General features: G+C 53.9%; 2 protein-coding genes across 3 annotated transcripts; one reads left to right on the top strand and one right to left on the bottom strand.

The window, feature by feature from the left end:
* Positions 1-1,013: 1,013 nt before the first annotated feature.
* On the top strand, positions 1,014-6,995 carry LOC122373485 (EF-hand domain-containing family member B-like). 2 transcript variants are annotated; one of them, XM_043351595.1, is made up of 9 exons: positions 1,014-1,267; positions 1,526-1,726; positions 2,476-2,659; positions 2,806-2,935; positions 3,308-3,499; positions 4,814-5,036; positions 5,250-5,445; positions 5,557-5,774; positions 6,164-6,995. In XM_043351595.1, exons 1-9 carry the CDS (start codon positions 1,226-1,228, stop codon positions 6,929-6,931), a joined length of 2,154 nt encoding a protein of 717 aa, XP_043207530.1. In that variant the 5' UTR covers positions 1,014-1,225; the 3' UTR covers positions 6,932-6,995. The 2 variants fall into 2 exon arrangements, with proteins under 2 accessions (XP_043207530.1, XP_043207529.1); XM_043351594.1 differs by having other exon boundaries at positions 1,028-1,267; positions 5,250-5,774.
* On the bottom strand, positions 6,942-18,999 carry LOC122373486 (carboxy-terminal domain RNA polymerase II polypeptide A small phosphatase 1-like). The gene is made up of 5 exons (XM_043351597.1): positions 18,838-18,999; positions 12,074-12,321; positions 10,692-10,841; positions 9,018-9,203; positions 6,942-8,053 (listed from the first exon to the last, which is right to left on the bottom strand). Exons 1-5 carry the CDS (start codon positions 18,905-18,907, stop codon positions 7,838-7,840), a joined length of 870 nt encoding a protein of 289 aa, XP_043207532.1. The 5' UTR covers positions 18,908-18,999; the 3' UTR covers positions 6,942-7,837.
* Positions 19,000-21,662: the final 2,663 nt, after the last annotated feature.

The raw sequence follows: 21,662 nt of genomic DNA on the forward strand, positions 1-21,662 counted from the left end.
CAGGCGGTTATTTTTCTGTTGGTAAAACTGGTGACCTTGACCTCAGGTCAAATTTTGAGCTTAGATCAACTTTGAGTGCTTATTCCAGAAACCTCTAAAAGAGCTATCGAATACACTGATTTATGGGCAATTTTGTAAAAAAAAATGAAAAAGGCGAAATTTAACATTTGATGACCTTTGGTGCCCTATTCTTTGACCTGAGGCCAGTTTTACCAACAGAAAAATAGCCGTCTGCCGGTTTTTTTTTTTTTTGCCTGAAGACCGCTTCACATACGTAACATAAACGCGATGGGATAAGCGGATAGGGCTTTACCGTAAACGCTCCGTATGTGAAGCCGTTTTGAGGCGAAAAATTGCAGCAGGCGTCTATTTTTATGTTGGTAGAATTGGCCTCTGACCTAAAAAAAAATGACTAGAGTAAGTTCGTCATGATTTTTTTACGCAATTTCGAATGCCGGTTACCGCATCTTACATGCCGCTTACTCCTGTGCCGCTAAGTGGCACAGGAGCCGAGCAGAAGTGTTTAATCCCCCCTCCCCCCAGCCCGGCACGGCTGGCGCCGAGCACCGCCCCAGCGCGGGTGAAAGCGTCTGTCATTGACATGTATATGCGAGCTTTTGCTTTAACTAGTCTCACGAGCCACGGTCAGCATATTGCCCGAGTAAACATCTTGCCCGTGAGCTGAAAAGTGGGTAGTATGCATACTACCCGGGCAGTATGCAAACTTCCCGGGCGGTATGCATACTGCCCAAGGGGTCGGGTAGTATGCATACTACCCGGGCGGTATGCATACTGCCCGGGCTGTTGGGTAGTTTGCATACTGCCCGGGTAGTTTGCATACTGCCCAAGTTAGCATATGACCCGTAACACATACATGAAATAGTTGATTCAATTCAGTTCAGGAACGTATGTGCGTGCGATAGTGCTCACCGTTGCGGATAGATATTCGAGAGACAACAGCAGCAATGCGCACGTGCAATCTGTTAACATCTAATCAAAAGGTGTTATTTTCGCTGGAAGACGTTTTACGAAATTTCTGAGTTTCTGAGTCACAAGCTGCCTACCAACTTTGATTAAACGATAGACCCGACGTCAACATGCTTTTATCATTACGTAAATAAAATCGATCGCTTATTAATTCAGAAACAGCTTAGAACCGACATGAAGCTGCGAACATGAACGACGTATTGGAAGAAGCCAAGAAGAAACGGCGCGGTCTTTTACCATGACATCAGATACATCGCATTACAATCAGGCTGATACAAACGTAAGTCTCCCTGCCCAGATAGGAAGGACTGTAGATTGTTAACCAGTCCAGTACCTATACCAAAGGTAGATAACACAGAATGCGCCCTGTATTAGCTAACCGGCATACATAGGTTATATTTGCTCAGACTCTTGAATATTTCAATATTGTTCTGAAACGCTTGAAATGTCTTAGAACGTCGTCACTTCTACAAAAGGAGTTGATAGCTATTTATTGGCACCGAATCCAGTAATCTACCGTTCGTTGTTTGGCCGGCAGCTGTACCATGCCATCCACTCGGACCTGGTGGGTGAGCTACTGCACCCGCCGAGAGGGCCCCCGACCCCCGACTCGGTGCGCAAGTTCCGCAGGGCCCACTACGCCGACCCCGGAGCCAAGACCTACCACTGGGGAGTGGCCGACGACCCCAACGACAAGCCCAACCAAGTTCACGGCACAAAGTTCGGCACCAAGTCTCTGGTATGTGCTCGAGTAGTCACACGCTCTTGATCCCATTATAACGCCAGTGCTGTTTGTAATTCGCTCCGTCCAACGTTCGGTACATTGTTCTGAATCATACTGCAGAAACGTAGCACGTCGTAAATTCGAAAATGATAGGTAATCCATTGATGATTCATGGGCATAAACGCACATTATATTCCACATTGCAATTATAGAAGATATGTTGAAAAAAAATCATCATCGACCATATGTAATGAATGAAGGCGTAACATATACCTATGTTACGTCTTCAAGTACTTTTAACTTTATTCAGTGTCTGAGGCTCTCTTACTGCACAGCAGTTACAAAAGCCGACATATTCCTGAACAAGAACCTGTTTCTCCTATATCTTGCCCTGGTGGCCCACCCTATGACCTATCCTGTGACCCTGTGGTCCTTCCTGTGACCTGTCCTGTGACCCTGTGATCCGTAATGTGACCTGTCCTGTGGCCTGTCCCGCCCGCGGTCAGGCCGGTGACGTGGTGAGCCCTCCGGTGGTGCCCTGTTCTGTTCCCTGTCCTGAGACCTGCCCTGTTCACAGTGTTCAGTGACCTGTCCTGTGGCCTGTCCCGCCCGCGGTCAGGCCGGTGACGTGGTGAACCCTCCGGCAGTGGCCCGTCCTGTGCCTCTGTGACCCGCCCTGCCGCCCCCGGTCAGGCCGGTGACGTGGTGAACCCTCCGGTGGTGGCCCGTCCTGTGCCTCTGTGACCCGCCCCGCCTCCTGTCAGGCCGGTGACGTGGTGAACCCTCCGGTGGTGGCCCGTCCCCACCGGCTGCTGGCGGCCGCGCGCCGTCTCACCTACGACTCGACACTGCGCCGGCCGGTGGGCTGCGCGCCGCTCCGCCAGCCGGCCGTGCCGCCCCACCTGGCCTGCGCCGGCGCCGCCACCTTCGGCCTGCCCACCAAGTATGGTGAGAACTCACCGAGCACACCTGGCTGGGAGCGGGGAGCCGGTGACGACAGGTGGGGAACTGTGGGGACTGTCGCCGCTGTGATATGGAAGTGATTGATACACAGGGCTGTGAAGTGTGAGTCACTGGTGTGTGCTGTCGGACAGGCGACACGGTGGCCCAGTGTGTCAGTCCCTACCGAACGGCCCAGGAGTTCCAGGCCAACTGGTGTAAGGGCACCGACCTGTACCGGCGCTCCCACCGGCACACCAACCCCGGCGAACAGACGCACCGCAGGTCAGTCCGTGGAGAGACACCGACTGACACCGACCAATACTGACCGAAATAACCTACACCGACCGACAACTCCCTCCGACACTGACCGGCACCGACCGATACCGATACCGACCGATACCGATACCGACCGACACCAACACCGACCGACACCGACCGATACCGACCGATACCGACACCGACCGACACCGACTGCTCCGTCCGGCAATGACCGGCACCGACCGACACCGGTCGACACCGACCGACATGACACTGACAGCGGATACATGTGGGGGACTATACCTGGGAGTGGCGGGACTGACGATACGGCTATTCACTAAGGTCAGAAGTCAGAGTCCCTTCACTGACTCTCCCGGGTACCCGGGTGGCCGGCAGTTACGGCCAGGGGTTCAACACCAAGGCCAAGTTCGGCGTACCCACCTACAACGAGGAGAACCACACGGGTCGCCGAGTGAAGGAGTGTGTCACCTGGCCGGGTCCGTCCAAACCGCTGAGCGCCGTCTGCAGCTGGCGGGCCGAGAGCTGGCGCGAGCTCCACCAGGACCGCGTCGGACAGCCGCTCGACAGGTAAGGCCGACCCGGTAGTCAGTGGCCCGTGTGAACCCGGCTTCAGCCGGCTCAGTCGGCTCAGTCGGCGCACGCACTAGGGGGACTACGGGAGCTGCAGGAGTGAATGCAGAAAAAAATTAGCCTGAGTCATGGTGGGTGCCTACTTTTTTTGTTGTAAATCCATATTTTTAGCCAAATTACGTATTTTTTCTGTTCGATGCTGCACCGTGACGACAGCATGCACTTTCCTCCCACACTATGGCAACTTAATGCTTTGGGACTGGGACTTGAAATCACTTGACATTGTCACCGCTACGACAGTTTCGTTCTCAATGACACTTCTCAGTCAGTGAATTGATATCTTACCATCAGAAATGCTCCTGTGACTTGCCGCCATGCCTAATTGCACGTCGCACCTCGAAAACGAGTAAACTGTGCGGTACAGCATACTTTCAGGCGCACACCGCTGCTGCCATCTAGCGATAGAAATAGAACCAGCGCGCTGTGCGGTACAGCGTACTTCCAGGCGCACACCACTGCTGCCATCTAGCGATAGAAATAGAACCAGCGCGCTGTGCGGTACAGCGTACTTCCAGGCGCACACCACTGCTGCCATCTAGCGATAGAAATAGAACCAGCGCGCTGTGCGGTACAGCATACTTCCAGGCGCACACCACTGCTGCCATCTAGCGATAGAAATAGAACCAGCGCGCTGTGCGGTACAGCATACTTCCAGGCGCACACCACTGCTGCCATCTACCGATAGAAATAGAACCAGCGCGTTGTGCGGTACAGCATACTTTCAGGCGCACATCGCTGCTGCCATCTAGCGATAGAAATAGAACCAGCTCGCTGTGCGGTACAGCATACTTCCAGGCGCACACCACTGCTGCCATCTAGCGATAGAAATAGAACTGGTGCGGTACAGCATACTTTCAGGCGTACGCCACTGCTGTCATCTAGCGATAGGAATAGAACTAGTCCGGTACAGCATACTTTCAGGCGTACGCCACTGCTGTCATCTAGCGATAGGAATAGAACTAGTGCGGTGCAGCATACCTTCAGGCGCACACCACTGCTGCCATCTAGCGATAGGAATAGGATTAGTGCGGTGCAGCATACCTTCAGGCGCACGCCGGTATTGCCATCTAGCGATAGGAATAGAACTAACGCGGGTGGTTAGTGCGGTGCAGCATACCTTCAGGCGCGTGCTAGTACTGCCATCTAGCGATAAAAATGTGTACAACTAGGCAACACGGCGGCATACGATAACAATCGATGCAGTATTTATGCCTAGTCAGAACGTTGTTCACCCGGGAGCGTTCTCGCCAGGTACCAGTGCACACGTGACCTGCCGGCGACGTTCACCTACGGCGCGCCGATGCGTCACGTGCTCTCGGGGGCGCTGGACATCGCCACGGCTCGGACGAGCTGCAGTCTGCCCGCCGAGGACCTGGCGCGGCTCGACCTGATCCTGGTCACGCGCCGCAAGTTGCAGGCCGCCGGCTTCACCGGCTTCATCGCACTGCTGCAGACCATGAAGAAAATGGACAAGGTGGGGTAGGTGGGCGCGGCGGTACGGTTGAGGTCACCAACCGATTAAAACGTACTCCACTGAGGTTGTCACACCGTGTTCTGTATTACTGTGTAACGCATCGCACCGTGCTCCGTGCCCCTCTGTGGGCTGTATTCTTGCCGTGTTCCGTGCTCTGTCCGCCCCAGTGACTGTCGTCCCTGACCGTCCCTGCCCGCTCGGTGCGGCTGCCAGCTGGGCACCAAGCGTCTGCCGCTGGAGGCGGTGCTGGCCGCCTGCTGTCAGCAGTGCCTGCCGCTGGCCACTGCCGAGCTGCGCGCGCTGGTCGAGCGGCTAAACCTGGCCGAGGGACCGCGCCGGCTGGTCATCTACTCACTGTTGGTGGCCACACTCAACTGGAAGGACCGGCTCACGCTCGGACACCTCGACCGTGAGTGGCCAGTGAGGGGACGGGGAGGGAGAGGAGCTCAGGCAGGAACTGGCTCGGTGAACGGCCCTGTGCACCCTCTCTGTGACCGGCCGGCGGCCCCACCTCCGGCAGTGTTGCGGAAGGAGCCGCGGCCGGTGGCCGAGTGTCGCACCAGCACCAGCTGCCAGCTGCCGCCGCCGCCCCCCGACTGGACCGTGGAGCGGAGGCGCAGCTCCGGACCCGGCGAGCCGCCGGAGAACGCCGCCGGCCCGAGACGCGACAGGGTCGTCGACGTGGTCACCCCGTCACCGTTCATCGAGGCCGGCCTGCGCGAGACGGAGCTCACCATGGTTAGAAGCGGGGGCGGTGAGAAGGGACTAGCCATGGTGAGAGGAGCTGACTGGTGGGAGTGGCTGAATGGTGGGAGGGTCTGACTGATGAGAGGGGCTGACTGGTGAGGACTGACTGGTGGCGTTGGTCGGGGTGACTGCGGCGAGAGGGAGGCTGACTGATGAGTGCAGGGTAGTGATAACGTGTGTAGTAAAACTGATGATGAAGGACCGAAGGCATAGTTCTTATCAGCGGCGAGAGGGTCTACATTTTATCATAGTTCGCGCTGCCCCGGTGGCCCGTTTCCTGTGTACTGGCCCCCTGGCCTGCCTCCGACTGCTAGCTCGTCTAGACTACCAGGCCGGGCTGCGATGTATGACTCGTCACTCCCCCTCTGCCCGTATTGCAGCCGCGCAGCGAGGCGTTCCTGATGGAGCTGCTGTGCGGCATGGGCGTCTGCGACTACCGCCAGTTCCAGGCGCTCTACGCCGCCGCGCGCCGGGCCCACCCGCCCGACCCCAGCGTACTGGACGTCCTGGACGAGGCCAACCGCAGCTGCTGCCCCGCGCCGGCCGGGCCGGCCCAGCAGCGGCCTGCCAAGCCGGCCCAGCAGCGGCCTGCCAAGCCGGCCCAGCAGCGGCCCGCCGAGCCGGCGCCTGACGGACGTCTGTGCGCCGCCGGCCTGGAGGAGGTCAGGGCAGTGGCCGAGAGCAGGCCCTGCCGCGGCACCGACCAGCTGGCCACTGTGCCGCCATCTCTGGACGGCGAGAGGAAGCTGCGGTTCGCCGAGTCGGCGCTGGAGACAGACGGCAAACGGCTGCCGCGGACCGACCCCGGCTGCGGCGCCGACTTCCTAAGGCCGACGCCCCCGGACGACCGCCTGCCGTGTCCCACCCCACCGGCCGCCAACGGCGGCGACCAGCAGTGTGACCTTCAGACGCAGCCGGCGCAGAGTCAGCCGTGCGCCCACCGGCCCCCGAGCCAGCAGCCGCAGAGCCAGCCGTGCGGCCAGCATACCGCGCCCATCCAGCAGCAGCCGCAGAGCCAGCCGTGTGGCCACCATGCCGCGCCCATCCAGCAGCAGCCGCAGAGCCAGCCGTGCGGCCAGCATACCGCGCCCAGCCAGCAGCAGCCGCAGAGCCAGCCGTGCGGCCACCGGCTCGCGAGCCGCCAGTAACCAGCCGAGCTTGTACTCCTGATGGGATATATTTACAATGGAAGGCCACAGTCAGGTCACCGAGTGCCTGCTCTCTCTCTCGCTCTCACAGATCAGCTCATAGTTCAATAGTCTACAAACGGGGTGTCACAGAATGGTCAAACAGCGCCACTCGGTTGGCCGGTGGCCAGCACAGCGGCGGCGCGGCCCGGGCAGCGCGCGCCCACCTAAAACGGCTGTGTAACGCTACTATTCCACGGTCAGTAACAAGTCTATATCAAACACAGATTCTCAGTCGGCCGGCCGGCCGGCGCCCTGTCAGCGGGCGGCCCGGCCGGCCACCCTCGGCGGCAGCAGCAGCAACAACGGCGGCGGCGCGCGCGCTCGTACAAAATCCTCCAACGACAACAGGGTGAATAAAATTTTCAGCTGATATAACAGGCGTGCCTGGGGCGGGCGGGCGGGCGGCCGGGTGGGACGAGTATTCAGTGGTGTATGGATGGAGCCGGCGTTCGGCCGGCGCCGCTCCGACCGTCGTCTCCTCCTCATCTCGGCCCGCCGCCATCACAGTTAGTGGCCACAGCGACACACGCGCACATACTCGCACTCACAGTCCAGCGTATAAATGCGGCCGGCGGGGCCGCGTTGGCACGAGCTCGGCCCTCGGCCGCCCCTCAGATAGTTCCTCCAGTCTGTCGCGCTCAATTAGGTACAACAGTGTGTGTGTATCACATTCGCACTAAAAACATTGCTCGTCGCCCGAGCTGCCGGGCGATCTGGGCGGCGCGCGGGCCACGAACCCGTAGTGGGCGGGGGCGGCCGCCGGCGCGGGCGGCGCGCTAAGGCACGGCGGCGGCGCAGCACGGCGCGGCGCGCGCACTCTCGCCGCCATGGCACAGTCTGGGGGCGCGTCCGGGCGCCGTCCGACTAGGAGGGCTGCAGGCCGGGCCCTGGCCCGGGTCCCGGCCCCGGCCCCGGACCGGGTCCCGGGCCCGGGCCGGGGCTGCCCAGTGACGGCGACGGCGAGTGCTCTCTGCCCAGCACCGAGTACACGTCGTCGGCGCGGCTGAGCGCCTCCAGCAGCGGCAGCCGGTCCAGCAGCTCCGTGTCGCTCATGTCGTCAAACCACGACTTGCAGGCCACCTGTGGGTACCAGCGGGTCGGGTCAGGGTCACCACCTGCGGCCAGCGCCACCGCACAGCCAGCGCCACCGCACAGCCGGCGCCCGGGTCACCACCACCAGCGGCCAGCGCACGGCGCACGGCTCGGCGGCGGGCAGCCCACGGTAGGCCGGGCGGCGAAAAAAAAAACAACACACAGACACGCACACGACGAAAACACACAACAGGGGGACACCGGAAATCTGATCAAATTGAGGTTACATTGTTTTATAGTGAAATACAAGACCCATAGAGATCTTATAACCAAAATCGCGTAAATATTGTGCGATGCATAAAACCTAAAATTGTTCTCGTATGTCATAATTACAATGAATAAAAATATTTCAAGTCTCCCCAAATGCCATTTAGGCGCCGTGGGATAATAAGGAGCTCTCACCATTGACTCGTCTCTGTCTGAGACGAGGGCAGGAAGACATTGCGGCGGGCCGGCAGGCAGGCAGCCACGCCGGACGGCCGGGATGGAGGACGCAGGATGCGGGACCGGGCCCACACGCAGGCTCCGTGGGCGGGTCCCGGGACACTCCGTGGGCGGGCCTGTGTCTGACACTCTGTATCCAGGACCGGCGACACAGGCTCCGGGAGCGACGGAGCTCGAGAGCCGCCAGCAGCTCCCCAGCGTCCCGGGCGCGCGGGTAGGGATTCCACGCCTAGGGCGAGGAATCGGGATCACACCTATCGCAGGAAAAGGAAAGGAGACAGCGAGTTAGGTGCAGGATTCCGATGTTTAAATGTGAGACGAGGAGAGAGCTACCAGAGGTAATGTTAGATTTAAATACGTACTAAACCCGCAAGCAGAATCGTTCACAGGAAACACCAGGACAAACCTACAGAAAAACAATGAAAAATGCGTTCATTTAGCGCGGATCGCTAAGTCAGCGGCCCGCCTGGCCGCAGTGATCGGCCCGGCGCCACTGCCCGCCACGTACCGCGTTGTCCGGGTGGAAGATGTAGGAGGCCGGCGAGTTGTCCACAATGGCCACCCGGTGCAGGTCGCGGCCCAGGCGCTCCAGGTCCTTGACGTAGTTGCCGCGGTAGAAGACGCACGACTCGCGGAACAGCCGTGCCCGGAACACGCCCCACTTGTCGAGCAGGTCGGCCACCGGATCCGCGTACTAAAACATAGAGAGGTCAGGTCAGGTCAGGTCAACACGCCCCACTTGTCGAGCAGGTCGGCCACCGGGTCAGCGTACTAAAAAACAGAGAGGTAGGTCAGGTCAGGTCAACACGCCCCACTTGTCGAGCAGGTCGGCCACCGGGTCCGCGTACTAAAACACAGGTCAGGTCAGGTCAACACGCCCCACTTGTCGAGCAGGTCGGCCACCGGGTCCGCGTACTATACACACACACAGGTCAGGTCAGGTCAGGTCAACACGCCCCACTTATCGAGCAGGTCGGCCACCGGGTCCGCGTACTAAAACACAGGTCAGGTCAGGTCAGGTCAGGTCAACACGCCCCACTTGTCGAGCAGGTCGGCCACCGGGTCCGCGTACTGTACACACGCAGGTCAGGTCAGGTCAGGTCGGGTCAAAACGCCCCACTTGTCGAGTAGGTCGTCCACCGGGTCCGCGTAATACACAGAGAGGTCAGGTCAACACGCCCCACTTGTCCAACAGGTCGGCCACCGGGTCCGCGTACTGCACACACACACAGGTCAGGTCAGGTCAGGTCAGGTCGGGTCAAAACGCCCCACTTGTCGAGCAGGTCGGCCACCGGGTCCGCGTACTGTACACACACACAGGTCAGGTCAGGTCAACACGCCCCACTTGTCGAGCAGGTCGGCCACCGGGTCCGCGTACTGTACACACACACAGGTCAGGTCAGGTCAACACGCCCCACTTGTCGAGCAGGTCGGCCACCGGGTCCGCGTACTAAAACACAGGTCAGGTCAGGTCAGGTCGGGTCAAAACGCCCCACTTGTCGAGCAGGTCGGCCACCGGGTCCGCGTACTGTTCACACACACAGGTCAGGTCAGGTCAGGACACGTCCATTCCCGCGTGATCGGCAGTAGGCTATTGTATCAGCACACTTCGCAGAGCTCAAGCTACTTGCCAGGTTACGATGTGCCAAATAAAATGCACTAGCTTAACGTCATTCATTACGAGAATGGCGCATTCACAACGCAGCTGCTCAGAGAAAGGCACGAGAAAAGGACTACCGACCCACAACATTACAACATCACAACATGTACAGCACTATACCATAAAGCTTTCCTGACTTACGTTAAGGTGAATAAGCGAGGACCTAAATACCACCATGTTCAGGAACTACTGAGCACATCTTGTTGAGCACTCGGCAGTGATAAATGTTATCACCAGCCGGGATAAATATTATCCCAAACATGTCAGAGGGACCAGCCTGGTTCATCATGCTCGAGTTCGGCCCAGAGACAGACCGTTGCATCAGAACCCTCGACGGAACGCCGCCGAAACTTTGACCCATCGCCGCGCCTGCTGCCAAGGCTCAACAGGGGCCGGCGGTCGGCCCGGCCGGCACTGCTGGGCAGAGGCGGGTCCCTGGCGACCACCGAGCTCCCTCACCCACGGCGGGTGCACCTTCCCCCCCCCCCCCCACCAGCCGCGGGCGGGCTCGCACCGACCGACCTTGGCCAGACTGGCGGTGAAGAGGACACACTCGAACATCTGTCCGATCTTCTGCAGGAAGTCGTCGACGTGCGGCCGCTTCAGCACGTACACCTGGTGCACGGTGCCGTCTATCTCCACCGGCACGATAAAGTCGGCGTTGTTGATCGGCTGCCGGTGGGAACACAGCAGACGTCAGGGGGCTGGCTGGAGTCAGAGGTCACCTTACCCGAGCAGTGATTATATTATCATTGGTCGCCAGTGGGGCATCAAAGAGGACGGCAAAAGCTGCAGTCAAAATCTCAAGTGTCTGACAGTGGACTGACAAAAACAACCATCTAAGCTGACGAGCGTAACTATCCAGTTAAAGCCAGTCAGTAACGCACACGGCAAACCAGTCGGTAACGCACACGGCACGCATATCGCAGACACATCACGCATAATACGGCCAGGGCAGGAGAAATGTTAACAGCGAACCAGGGACCACTACCACATCGCACTTCACCCGCCGCCGGCGCCCCGGCATCCTCCCACGGGTCCCGGCGGGCGGCCGGGCGGTGGTGCATTATTTACACACGGCCGTACCCGGCGCCCGGCCGGCCCGTGCCACCCTGCTGCAGTATCGGTGCGCATACCGCCCCGGGAGCCGGGCGGCGGGCCAAGTCGGGCGGGCGGCCGGCAGCATCACCCACAGCCGGGCCCAGCGGCGGTCACCGGCTGACGGCAGTAGCATCCCGGCCGGCTGGAGCTGCCGGCGGCACCGCTGCCGGCCCACCGGTCACGTACAGCCGGTCGGGGGACAGACAGCCGGCCGACCAGCGGACACACTAACCCGGGAGACAGACAGCCGGCCGGCCAGCGGACACACTAACCCGGGAGACGCACAGTGAACCGGGAGAGAGATAACCGGCCGGGAGACAGAAAACCGGCCGACGAGCGGACACACTAGCCCGGGAGACGCACAGCGGGCCGGGAGACGCACAGTGGACCGACGAGTGGACACACTAACCCGGGAGACGCACAGCCGGCCGGGCGAGAGATAACCGGCCGACGAGCGGACATATGTACTCGAACCCGGCCGCCGATCGCGAGTGACGTACGGTACAAATATCGCTGACCGGCGGACAAACACCATCAACTTGTCACCCACTCGACAACGTTCGTGTAACAGCGTATGTCACACAGTTACCACACTTCACAAATACCTTCAGCTCTCGAGTGTCCGCCGCACCCACCCACCCGCAATCGGTCAAACGGCACGCTTTTCGACAGATACACCGGGGAATGGACGCTGGGAATAGGCCTGTGAACAACACATTAGCTTGGCTACAGGGCCTGAGAGTGCAGCGAAGGGGACGGGACCAGTATAACGCGGCCCGGCCGGCCGGTCCAGCCGCACCCACCTTGAAGGAGCTGTGCACCAGCGTCTCGTCCAGGTCGACCACCAGGCAGACGCGGCCCATGTCGTGGTGTGTGACCGGCGGCAGCAGCACGCCGGGCGCCGGGTGGCCGGCCGGCACCGGCACGTGGCCATTCTCCTCGGGCGCCGGGGTCGGCGACGGTGAGCGGGAGCCGTCGCGGCGTCCCAGGCAGCAGAGCAGCGAGCGGAGCAGGCTGCGCGGCTTACTCACCCGGGCGTCCGGCACCTGGCCTGCGGGCCGACAGGGGGGGGGGGAGCCGTCAGAGGGGGCGGTCAGAGGGGAGCCGTCAGTAGGTCAGATGGGAGCCGTCAGTAGGTCAGAGGTCAGAGGGGAGCCGTCAGTAGGTCAGAGGGGAGCCGTCAGTAGGTCAGATGTCAGAGGGGAGCCGTCAGTAGGTCAGAGGTCAGAGGGGAGCCGTCAGTAGGTCAGAGGTCAGAGGGGAGCCGTCAGTAGGTCAGAGGTCAGAGGGGAGCCGTCAGAGGGGGCGGTCAGAGGGGAGCCGTCAGTAGGTCAGATGGGAGCCGTCAGTAGGTCAGAGGTCAGAGGGGAGCCGTCAGTAGGTCAGAGGGGAGCCGTCAGTAGGTCAGAGGTCAGAGGGGAGCCGTCAGTAGGTCAGAGGTCAGAGGGGAGCCGTCAGTAGGTCAGAGGTCAGAGGGGAGCCGTCAGAGGGGGCGGTCAGAGGGGAGCCGTCAGTAGGTCAGATGGGAGCCGTCAGTAGGTCAGAGGTCAGAGGGGAGCCGTCAGTAGGTCAGAGGGGAGCCGTCAGTAGGTCAGAGGGGAGCCGTCAGTAGGTCAGAGGTCAGAGGTCAGAGGGGAGCCGTCAGTAGGTCAGAGGTCAGAGGTCAGAGGGGAGCCGTCAGTAGGTCAGAGGTCAGAGGGGAGCCGTCAGTAGGTCAGAGGGGAGCCGTCAGTAGGTCAGAGGGGAGCCGTCAGTAGGTCAGAGGTCAGAGGGGAGCCGTCAGTAGGTCAGAGGTCAGAGGGGAGCCGTCAGTAGGTCAGAGGGGAGCCGTCAGTAGGTCAGAGGTCAGAGGGAGCCGTCAGTTGGGGGAGAGGTCAGAGGGGAGCCGTCAGTGGGGGCGCCAGGGGGGGGGGCGGGCGGTCAAAGGGGAGCCGTCCGTAGGTCGGAGGTCAGAGGGGGGCCGTCAGAGGGCGCCTGTCAGATGGGGGCGGGGCGGTCAGTGGGCGCCCGTCAGAGGGCACGGTGCAAGGGGCGAGGCTGCGGAGTCACGGTCAGACACATGGTAGACTGAGACAGCAACGAGCTGTGACTGAATGTGCATTGTGCAGAGGGAGGACTGGCACAGTCCTCTCAGATCTACTGCAGTCCTTTTTGCCCTGAGACGCCAACTGATCTAATACGCGCGGTGGAAAGGTTAGGAGAACTCCACCCAGTGGAGGGGAGGCGGGAGGGGCGAATGCCCGCCCCCCCCCCCCCCTAAGATCTTGGCCCCTATGGAAGCCAAAAAGACGAAATTTGTAGGGCGGGTGGGAGTGGTGGAGAACTCTATGCTGTGTTAATTTCATAAAACTAGGTCAATATCTTCAAGGTCCAATGAGGTCAAACGGGGTCAGATTTACCAGATGAGGGTCAATTTTGTGTTTACACGCCCATATATCAAACAGTTACCTGCTGATTATCTTATTTCTTTCACTAAACGACGGTACATACATTTTTGAGCCTATATTGCGAATATCCAATTAAATCTAGCAATAACAGTGGCAATTAGAGCTCTGCTGAGAGTAAAAAATGTCTCCCAGTGGAGGCAGCAACAGCCGACGCGGGAAGCGGTTCAGTCGCAATTTTGCGTTTGCTCACTCGTAACTCAAAGTGTGACCGGCTGATTTTCGTATTTCTTTCACCATAGGATTGCCTGAACAGTTCCGAGCCTTCACAGAAATCCTGACGCGAATCGATCATTAGTAGCGCTAAGCAGGGCAATGCAAAGGCCGGTCCGGTCCCGTAGCTCAGTTGGTAGAGCGTTGGACTCCGCGTGGTGAGAGCACGCGTTCCCGGTTATAACAGTCCGGGTTCGAAGCGCGACGGGCGCTCGACATTTATGGGCCTCCTGACAGGTATGGCTGCGGTTGGTGGCAGGCCGTAGCCAGGCGAAGTCAGTGATGGGACCGGCCGTGCGCGGCTATGTGCGCACGTTAAACTTTGGACTCTAAATTCTGCCATAGAACCGGAATTGCGCGATCGGAGGGTAGAGGGCAGGGTCACCGCAACAAGCTTCGCTTAGCGGTGGTTCTGTCCTCGTGAATCCTTCCTATCAAAAGGTTCGGACTAAATTTATAAAAAAAAGGCGGAACCGTCCGGTACCGGCAGCGAGAACAGCGAGAACAGCGGCGTGGCGGCCGCCGGAGCGGCCGCCACGCCGCCGCTCCGGCGGGATTTTTGACTTTGCCGCCCTGGGACTAAACATATTGTAGATCGACAAGTACTTATTGCATTCACGGCAAGATGCACAATTTAACTTTAGCCAGGTACAGAAAATATGACGTTCATAAAACGATTGCGGCGTGAATATTAGCGAAAAACAGAAAGGGCGGGCAAAATTCGCTCCGCCCCCTTCCACTGCGCGTGCTAACCCACGCCCTGCTGGTGGGGGAGGGAAGGGAAGAAAGTGAGGGATAAAAATCCCTCTTGCGGTTTTTCGCGAATAACTAGCAAAAAAAGCGACCAATCACCGCAAAACTTTCAGTACCTGCGAATTAACCACGTTAACACAAATATTTAAAATTTCACGACGATGACCCAAGTGACCTCTGACGGCGAGCTGCTTCCCAAGACCAGGTCAGGACGAGGTCACGATTCGGCGAAAGCCAGCGCACATTACCCGTGCGTTTCCAGACTTTTTTGCGATTAGAAACTTGCTAACATGTGTAAGGCGCACATGTATGTGACACTTTTTCGACTTTTACGACTTTTAACCCTCGCACGTTTTGGTGCGAAAATATATTTATTTCATAACAATGAAAACACCACATCATAAGTGTTCATCATCACTTGGTACCTAGGCCAGAGTTATGTTTACAATTACAGTTCCTGGGAGCAGAACAATAAACAACTTTTCTACTATCAAACAAGAAGAAAACAAAGCAGTTTACACCAAAAGTTAGTCCTAGTGCTACAATCAGATAATTTGCTGAGTAATCAGGTAATTTGCTGGGCAATCAGATAATTTATTGGGCTAAGATCTTCAGACCTTCAGACCTTCAGACTTCAGGGCTCCTTACTCAGGTTCAAAAACATGACCTGTCATGTCAAAAAGAAATCTTTTGGAAAAATGAGGAGCCCAAAAATTAAAGTACTTAGATAAGGTACAGCTAGATCAGAGCTGAGGTAAATGAGATAAATGAGGTAAACCAAATAAGGTAAAGCAAATCAATACAACCAGGCCTTACCGAAAGGCTCTTACTGAATGACCACACCCACAGCCAATGGCCTCAGGCAGGTAGCCCAACAAAATACACCTTTTTGCACTCATATTCCGCTATTGGTCATAGCCATAGGAAAAACATTTTGACAATATAGTGGCCTTGCACACTGCTAACCTAGCACTGTTTGCTTTATTTCAGCTGTTCAGCAAAACTGACCTAACACTGAAATGAATGCTCTAAAATATTGTTGGACACTTCAGCTTTGCGATAACTTCGGCCTTGAGTCAAATGGCTTAGCATTCGCTCAAGTCACTTCAGCAGTTAATCATTGAATAAATGAATATGTAGCAGAGTTTTCAAATGAGGTTGGCATGCATAGATAACACTGGCCTGCGTTTCAAGACTTTTTTCAATAGGTCTGAGGTTTCTCAGCTGTTTTTATACAAGTTTTGTGTGCTGAATCCGAAAAAAATGTCCATTTTTCTCGATTAGCTCGAGTTTTCAAACTATGTCCAGGATAAAAGTTCACACACTGATGCTTTAATATGCACATTGGAGTGGGCATGCTGATATATTTTCCCCAAGGTTGGATATTTCTCAGCTGTTCTAATGCAAGTTTCGTGTGCTGAATTAAAAAAAACTATCCATTTTTCTCGATTAGCTCGAGTTTTCACCCTATGTCAACGATAAAAGCTCACACACTGCTGTATTAATATGCATCTTGGAGTGGGCATACTGATACATTGTTCCCCAAAGTTGGAGATTTCTCATCTGTTCTTTAATGCAAGTTTCGTGCGCTGAATCCAAAAACGCTTTCGTGCGCTATCCATTTTTCTCGATTAGCTAAAGTTTTCACACTATGTCAAGGATAACAGCTCACAAACTGATGTATTAATATGCATATTGGAGTGGGCATACTGATACATTTTTATCCAAGATTGAAGATTTCTCAACTGTTTTAATGCAAGTTTTGTGTGCCGAATTCGGAAAAGGTATCCATTTTTCTCGATTAGCTCGAGTTTCCACACTATGTCAAGGATACACACAGATGCATTAATACGCACATTGGAGTGGGCATACTGATACATTTTGCACTTTTTTAGGTCCCATCTCGATTATTTCCCAGAAAACTGGTGATTATAGTCAAGAGCAGGTAGAATGTTTCCACAAAGACATACGTGTGATGGAAAAAAAGGTACGAGGGTCGGTGGGACGTCAACTTCCTGGCGGACTATTGCTGGTGCTTGAAGAGGAACGTCCCATGTGCTCAACACAGTCGGAAATCCGTGAAAAGGTCATTTGTGTCGCAGCAGTGCATGTGTACTGTGACCGGGATTCACTTATAGTGGGTCAGTTTGCAGTTAAAACATATATATGCTTCTGTGCGATTAACTATACTAAGCCAACCAGCATGGCTTTGTTCATATGGGCAAAACAACGTATCTTAAAAAATCGAGCTAATCGAGCAAAACGGATTCCATTTCCGGAATCAGCGTGAAAAACTGACCTAGAAACAGTTGAGAAACCATTGACCTTATAAATCACGCAGACCAGTGTAATTCACAAAAAAAAACATGAAAATTACAGAGATTTACAGGCAACAGGTCAGTTGCTCTCTGTTCTAGCTAGTAGGTCACATTTCAATGGAACTGAGCACAGTACCAAAGTAACACTCAACATACATTAAACTTTCAATGTATTCACTAATATTGTAACTGTTTCCAGAACGTACATTGTCTTACTCTTCCATTCCATTATTGGAGGACACAAGAAACCTTGAAAAGCAACCACCACCATTCTGTAACAACTACCTAACACAGTTGGGCAAACTAGACCTTTGGAATCAAAATATGGAGGCATCAAAAGATTGATTCCTTATGACCATATTAGGGCATAAATGCAGACCATTTCTAAATTGCCAATCATATAAAAATTAGCGAGTGTTTCAAGGAGAATGCCTGATCTTGAACAGAAATGCTGGAACTATCTACTAAGTAAAATAATATTGCTCCTATCATAACAGTTTGAATTACACCTTTTTGCACTCAAAATAGGCATCTTTTCATTCAAATTCGGCGAATTGCATTCAATTTAGCGATCTCTCATTTGCTTCGAATAGAGAGATCGCTAAAATTGAATGCAATTCGCCGAAATTGAATGAAAAGATGCCTATTTTGAGTGCAAAAAGGTGTATATAGGTAGCAAAAGGCAATCAACAAATTGATTCACTGTGAACAGATAATCATAATATTGATTCCCCATCAGCTGGCTAATCATTTTTTTTTTTTTGAGTCACATGTAATGTAAACAGGTATGCGGCAATGGCTTCCAAGAAAACAGCATTTATTTTGCTATCATTTGCATTTAATAGCATTCTCATCACAACATATGCCAATAGCCTTGTTGCTCTTTACCATCACTACATTTGATAACAATTCACAATTTTAAATGTCAAGAATACAAAAACAGAAGCAACAGGTAAAACCCTTACAATAAATATAATTGCATAATAACAATTAAATGTAAGGGCTTAAAAATCTAATTTTATTTTAAACAAATACCTATTGATATGTATGAGATTCATGATACAAAAACAGCATACACTGTGATTTTCTCAAAACAGCTTTGACGTAATGGAGAGTGGCTGTGTCTTTTTGCCATTCAAAAGGCCAAAGTGAGTTTCTTGGCTAAGAGGTAACACTTTTTACATGCCTGCTACATTTTTCTACCTATTCAAACACAAATCTTACCGTCATGGGCCCTTTTCAACCATAATGATACCTACATTTGAAGTAAAGTGTACCTACCAAAATGAATCAAAAGATTGATTCCATGCCCATATATGGTCATGGCTCCTCTTACCAGAATCAAATTAGAAATTAGATCAGATGCCTCCATATTTTGATTCAAAAGCCTAGTTTGCCCAACTGAACAACCACCTTGAAAGGACAATAAATGCCCGAACAATTATGCAATTGTGGCAACACAAATGTTTATGAATTTCATTGCTGCATATGTCACAAAAATGATAATTCATATAATCTCAAGCACCGAACCCATATGCTGATATCAGTAACATTACCTGATATCTTGGATGGCAATGTTGATGTTGAGGTCTATGATGTGAACAAATTGTCATTGCTATTACCCATTGTTATCATCATTTTTTCACTGATTCCAGCCCTAATGAAATCAGATATCATGCTCAAGAATTTATTTCTTGCACATAAGCCACATGGAATCGAGACAAAACAGCAATATTCCATAAAATTCAATATAAAAACAGAATCTCGTGTAACGTAAACACAAAACAACTGCGCCATAAACGTCACAATCAAAGAAAAGCTACTTTTGGACAAACTTACCATTCTCTGGCTGAACATTCAGCCGCTCTTCCTCTCTACTAACTTGGGTAATCACAGATGAAGGGTCCATTTGAATTTAAATCGATCACAAATCCATTATCTCACACTGACCCCGAGCCCAACCCCGCCACGAATAAGATGGCGTCGTCCTTTGGCAAGATTGTTTGGAATTTCAATTCGTTTCAAGGAACAAAATGAGCAACGTTCTTCAATGATTTTCAAACTGATTAAGCATATATTTTGATGATTATTTTCAAAAAAATTTTGAATTATTTAGGTAAAATTTCCAAAATAAATAAAACTATATAATGGATAAGAAGCAGGCCATCACTAAATTATGTTACCGTGATTCAATGCGAAAAATAATAACAAATCCTCCTAGAAATCATAGAAACCAGTATAACGCCTTTTGGGGCGACTAACGGAGCGAGCGAGAGGGTGGGCCTTGCACGTGCGAAATTTCGAGGGAGTACCTCCAGCTGACTTGTGCACTGCGCCCTACTAAACGGTCTCTAGCGATGTGCCAAATTTGAGCACAATCGGCCCAGCCGTTATCGAGATCTGGAAGCGGCACCCTGCACGTGCGCACGTGCAACATGGGTCCCAACTGACTTTTGCACGGCACCCTACTAACCGGTCCCTAACCGCGTACCAAATTTGAGCGCAATCGGTCCAGCCGTTCTCGAGATCTGGAATCGACCCCTGCACGTGCGCACGTGCAGCAGCACCCCAACTCTGGCACATGGATATGCAGTGCCTAGTGGGTGCCTACCTACATGCCAACTTTCAGCGCAATCGGCCAAGTAGTTACCGAGATATTGCAACAATTACAAAACTGACACCTCTTCGTTTTGCACGTGGCACGTGCATAAGGGGTCACCCACATGCATCGGGAATAGTCCAATACTTGGTAGAAGGAATGAAGCTACCCTACAAAAATTACCGCATGTAAATCGGTCAAGTGGTTGCTGAGATATAAGCCTCGCAAAAGCGTCCGCACGGCCGGCCGGCCGGCCGGCCGGCCGCTCATACTCAGAAATTTCCGTTAATCTAAGGAAAGACTCCGCTCGCTTCGCTCGCTCCGTAACAAGGCTAGAAATCAGCTCAGATTTCCTCTTAGATAAAAAAAACAGAACAAATAAAAATAAATTCGAATCATACGTTTTCGAATTCAGGTAAAGATCACTTGGAAAATAGGATTCGCTTCATACCTATTCCAGTACCCACCTTGACGTACCCAAGGCCGTATAAGAGGACGTACCCATTGCCAACCGGTTTACATAGCCTTCCGCGTCATCGAGCACAAATTTCAAGTAAAGGCCGCCCCACACTGGACCTCGCATGCGGGTTGCGAGCTTGCGGGTTTTGAGTTTGCGGGTTTTGAACTCGCTCGCTCGCTGCGCTTGCTCGCTCGTAACTAATTCATAGATCGATTACACCGTCCCATTATGGTCACGCCATGAATGCCAGGGCCTCCATGAATGCCAGGAATTTCACTGGGGGGGGGGGGGGGGTACTGGTAGAGACTCAAGGAACACAGGGGCGTCGCCGACGGGGGGTCGCGGGGGTCGCGACCCAGTGGCGGATCCAGGGGGGGGGGGGCAAAATGGGCATTTGCCCCCCCCCCAAACGGCATGATTTTAACATTACGCCTATGGACGATGCATGAAAAGAATCGATAAATTGTTATGGTTTGCCCCCCCCCCCCCCCAAAAAAAAACTCTGAGCTGGATCCGCCTCTGTCGCGACCCCCCACTCGTCAGAACCGGGGGGTCGAATACTTTTGGCGATGCTGAGTATGCTTTTTTGAGCTATCATGTCAGTTAAGTTGGCGTCAGCAACATCAACAAATACAAAGTCAGATTCAGAATCGCTTCAAGAGCTATCTTGTCCCTATTGCTAATATTGTTTAATTGTCGGAACGCCTCTTGGATGTAGGGCATTGTTTCTACTTGAATATTTGTGCCACCTTTAACATGGGGATTGAAACTGAGATAGCCATCTTGTAGCCCGTGTCCGAAAACCTATTAGTCCACCTCCTTACGGCCGATTTCGGCCTCCATTCGTAGTTATCGGCAATTTTAAAAGAAAATACGCCAGGAATGCGTCCTTATCCCAGGAATGCGTTCTTATCCGACAATACAGCCACCCGCGGCGAGGCTTTGGTTTTTTACCAATCAGCTCCAATCAGCTCAGCTTTAACCAATCAGCTTATCTGACACAATCCGACGAGTCTGTCTTCTGAACGCTGATTGGCTTGAGTGTGACGTCATCGCTATGCCATCATACAGTAGGTGCCGTAGAGAGTATCAACATAGTACCAATATGTTAAATAGTTTTTAATACTTTTTCGCGAATTGTGCACTTCTGGCACCAGTTTTAAAAAGAAAATGAAAAATAATAATGTCAAAATGAAAAACAACGATATCTTCATATTTCACGAAGGTGGCCCTTTTCCTTTAAGCCCTAGTGTAAAGACAAAAAAACCAGACTGACCTCCAGATGATGTTGAAGACGATGCTGTAGTCGACGATGATGAGGAGAAGACGACGAAGAGAAGTGTGCACTTCTCTTGATGAGGAGAAGACGACGAAGATGATGAGGAGAAGACGACGAAGAGAAGTGTGCACTTCTCTTGATGAGGAGAAGACGACGAAGATGATGAGGAGAAGACGACGAAGAGAAGTGTGCACTTCTCTTGATGAGGAGAAGACGACGAAGATGATGGAGAAGACGACGAAGAGAAGTGTGCACTTTCTTCGTCGTCTTCTCATCATCGTCGAATACAGCATCGTCTTCACACATCTGGAGGTCAGTCTGTTTCT

This window comes from Amphibalanus amphitrite, unplaced genomic scaffold (genome assembly GCF_019059575.1).
Source record: "Amphibalanus amphitrite isolate SeventyFive unplaced genomic scaffold, NRLGWU_Aamphi_draft 001504F_arrow, whole genome shotgun sequence".
Lineage (NCBI taxonomy): Eukaryota > Metazoa > Arthropoda > Thecostraca > Balanomorpha > Balanidae > Amphibalanus > Amphibalanus amphitrite.

What these genes read in the sequence shown, in the direction of transcription:
- LOC122373486 (XM_043351597.1), bottom strand. Translation starts at nt 18,907, where the DNA reads ATGGACCCTTCATCTGTGATTACCCAAGTTAGTAGAGAGGAAGAGCGG. An exon ending in GAATGTTCAGCCAGAGAATG is followed by an intron (nt 12,322 to 18,837) that starts GTAAGTTTGTCC and finishes GTCGGCCCGCAG; the next exon opens with GCCAGGTGCCGGACGCCCGG. An exon ending in TCTTCCACCCGGACAACGCG is followed by an intron (nt 8,054 to 9,017) that starts GTACGTGGCGGG and finishes TGGTACCCACAG; the next exon opens with GTGGCCTGCAAGTCGTGGTT.
- LOC122373485 (XM_043351594.1), top strand. Translation starts at nt 1,226, where the DNA reads ATGACATCAGATACATCGCATTACAATCAGGCTGATACAAAC. An exon ending in GGCGAACAGACGCACCGCAG is followed by an intron (nt 2,936 to 3,307) that starts GTCAGTCCGTGG and finishes GGTGGCCGGCAG; the next exon opens with TTACGGCCAGGGGTTCAACA. An exon ending in GCGAGACGGAGCTCACCATG is followed by an intron (nt 5,775 to 6,163) that starts GTTAGAAGCGGG and finishes CCCGTATTGCAG; the next exon opens with CCGCGCAGCGAGGCGTTCCT.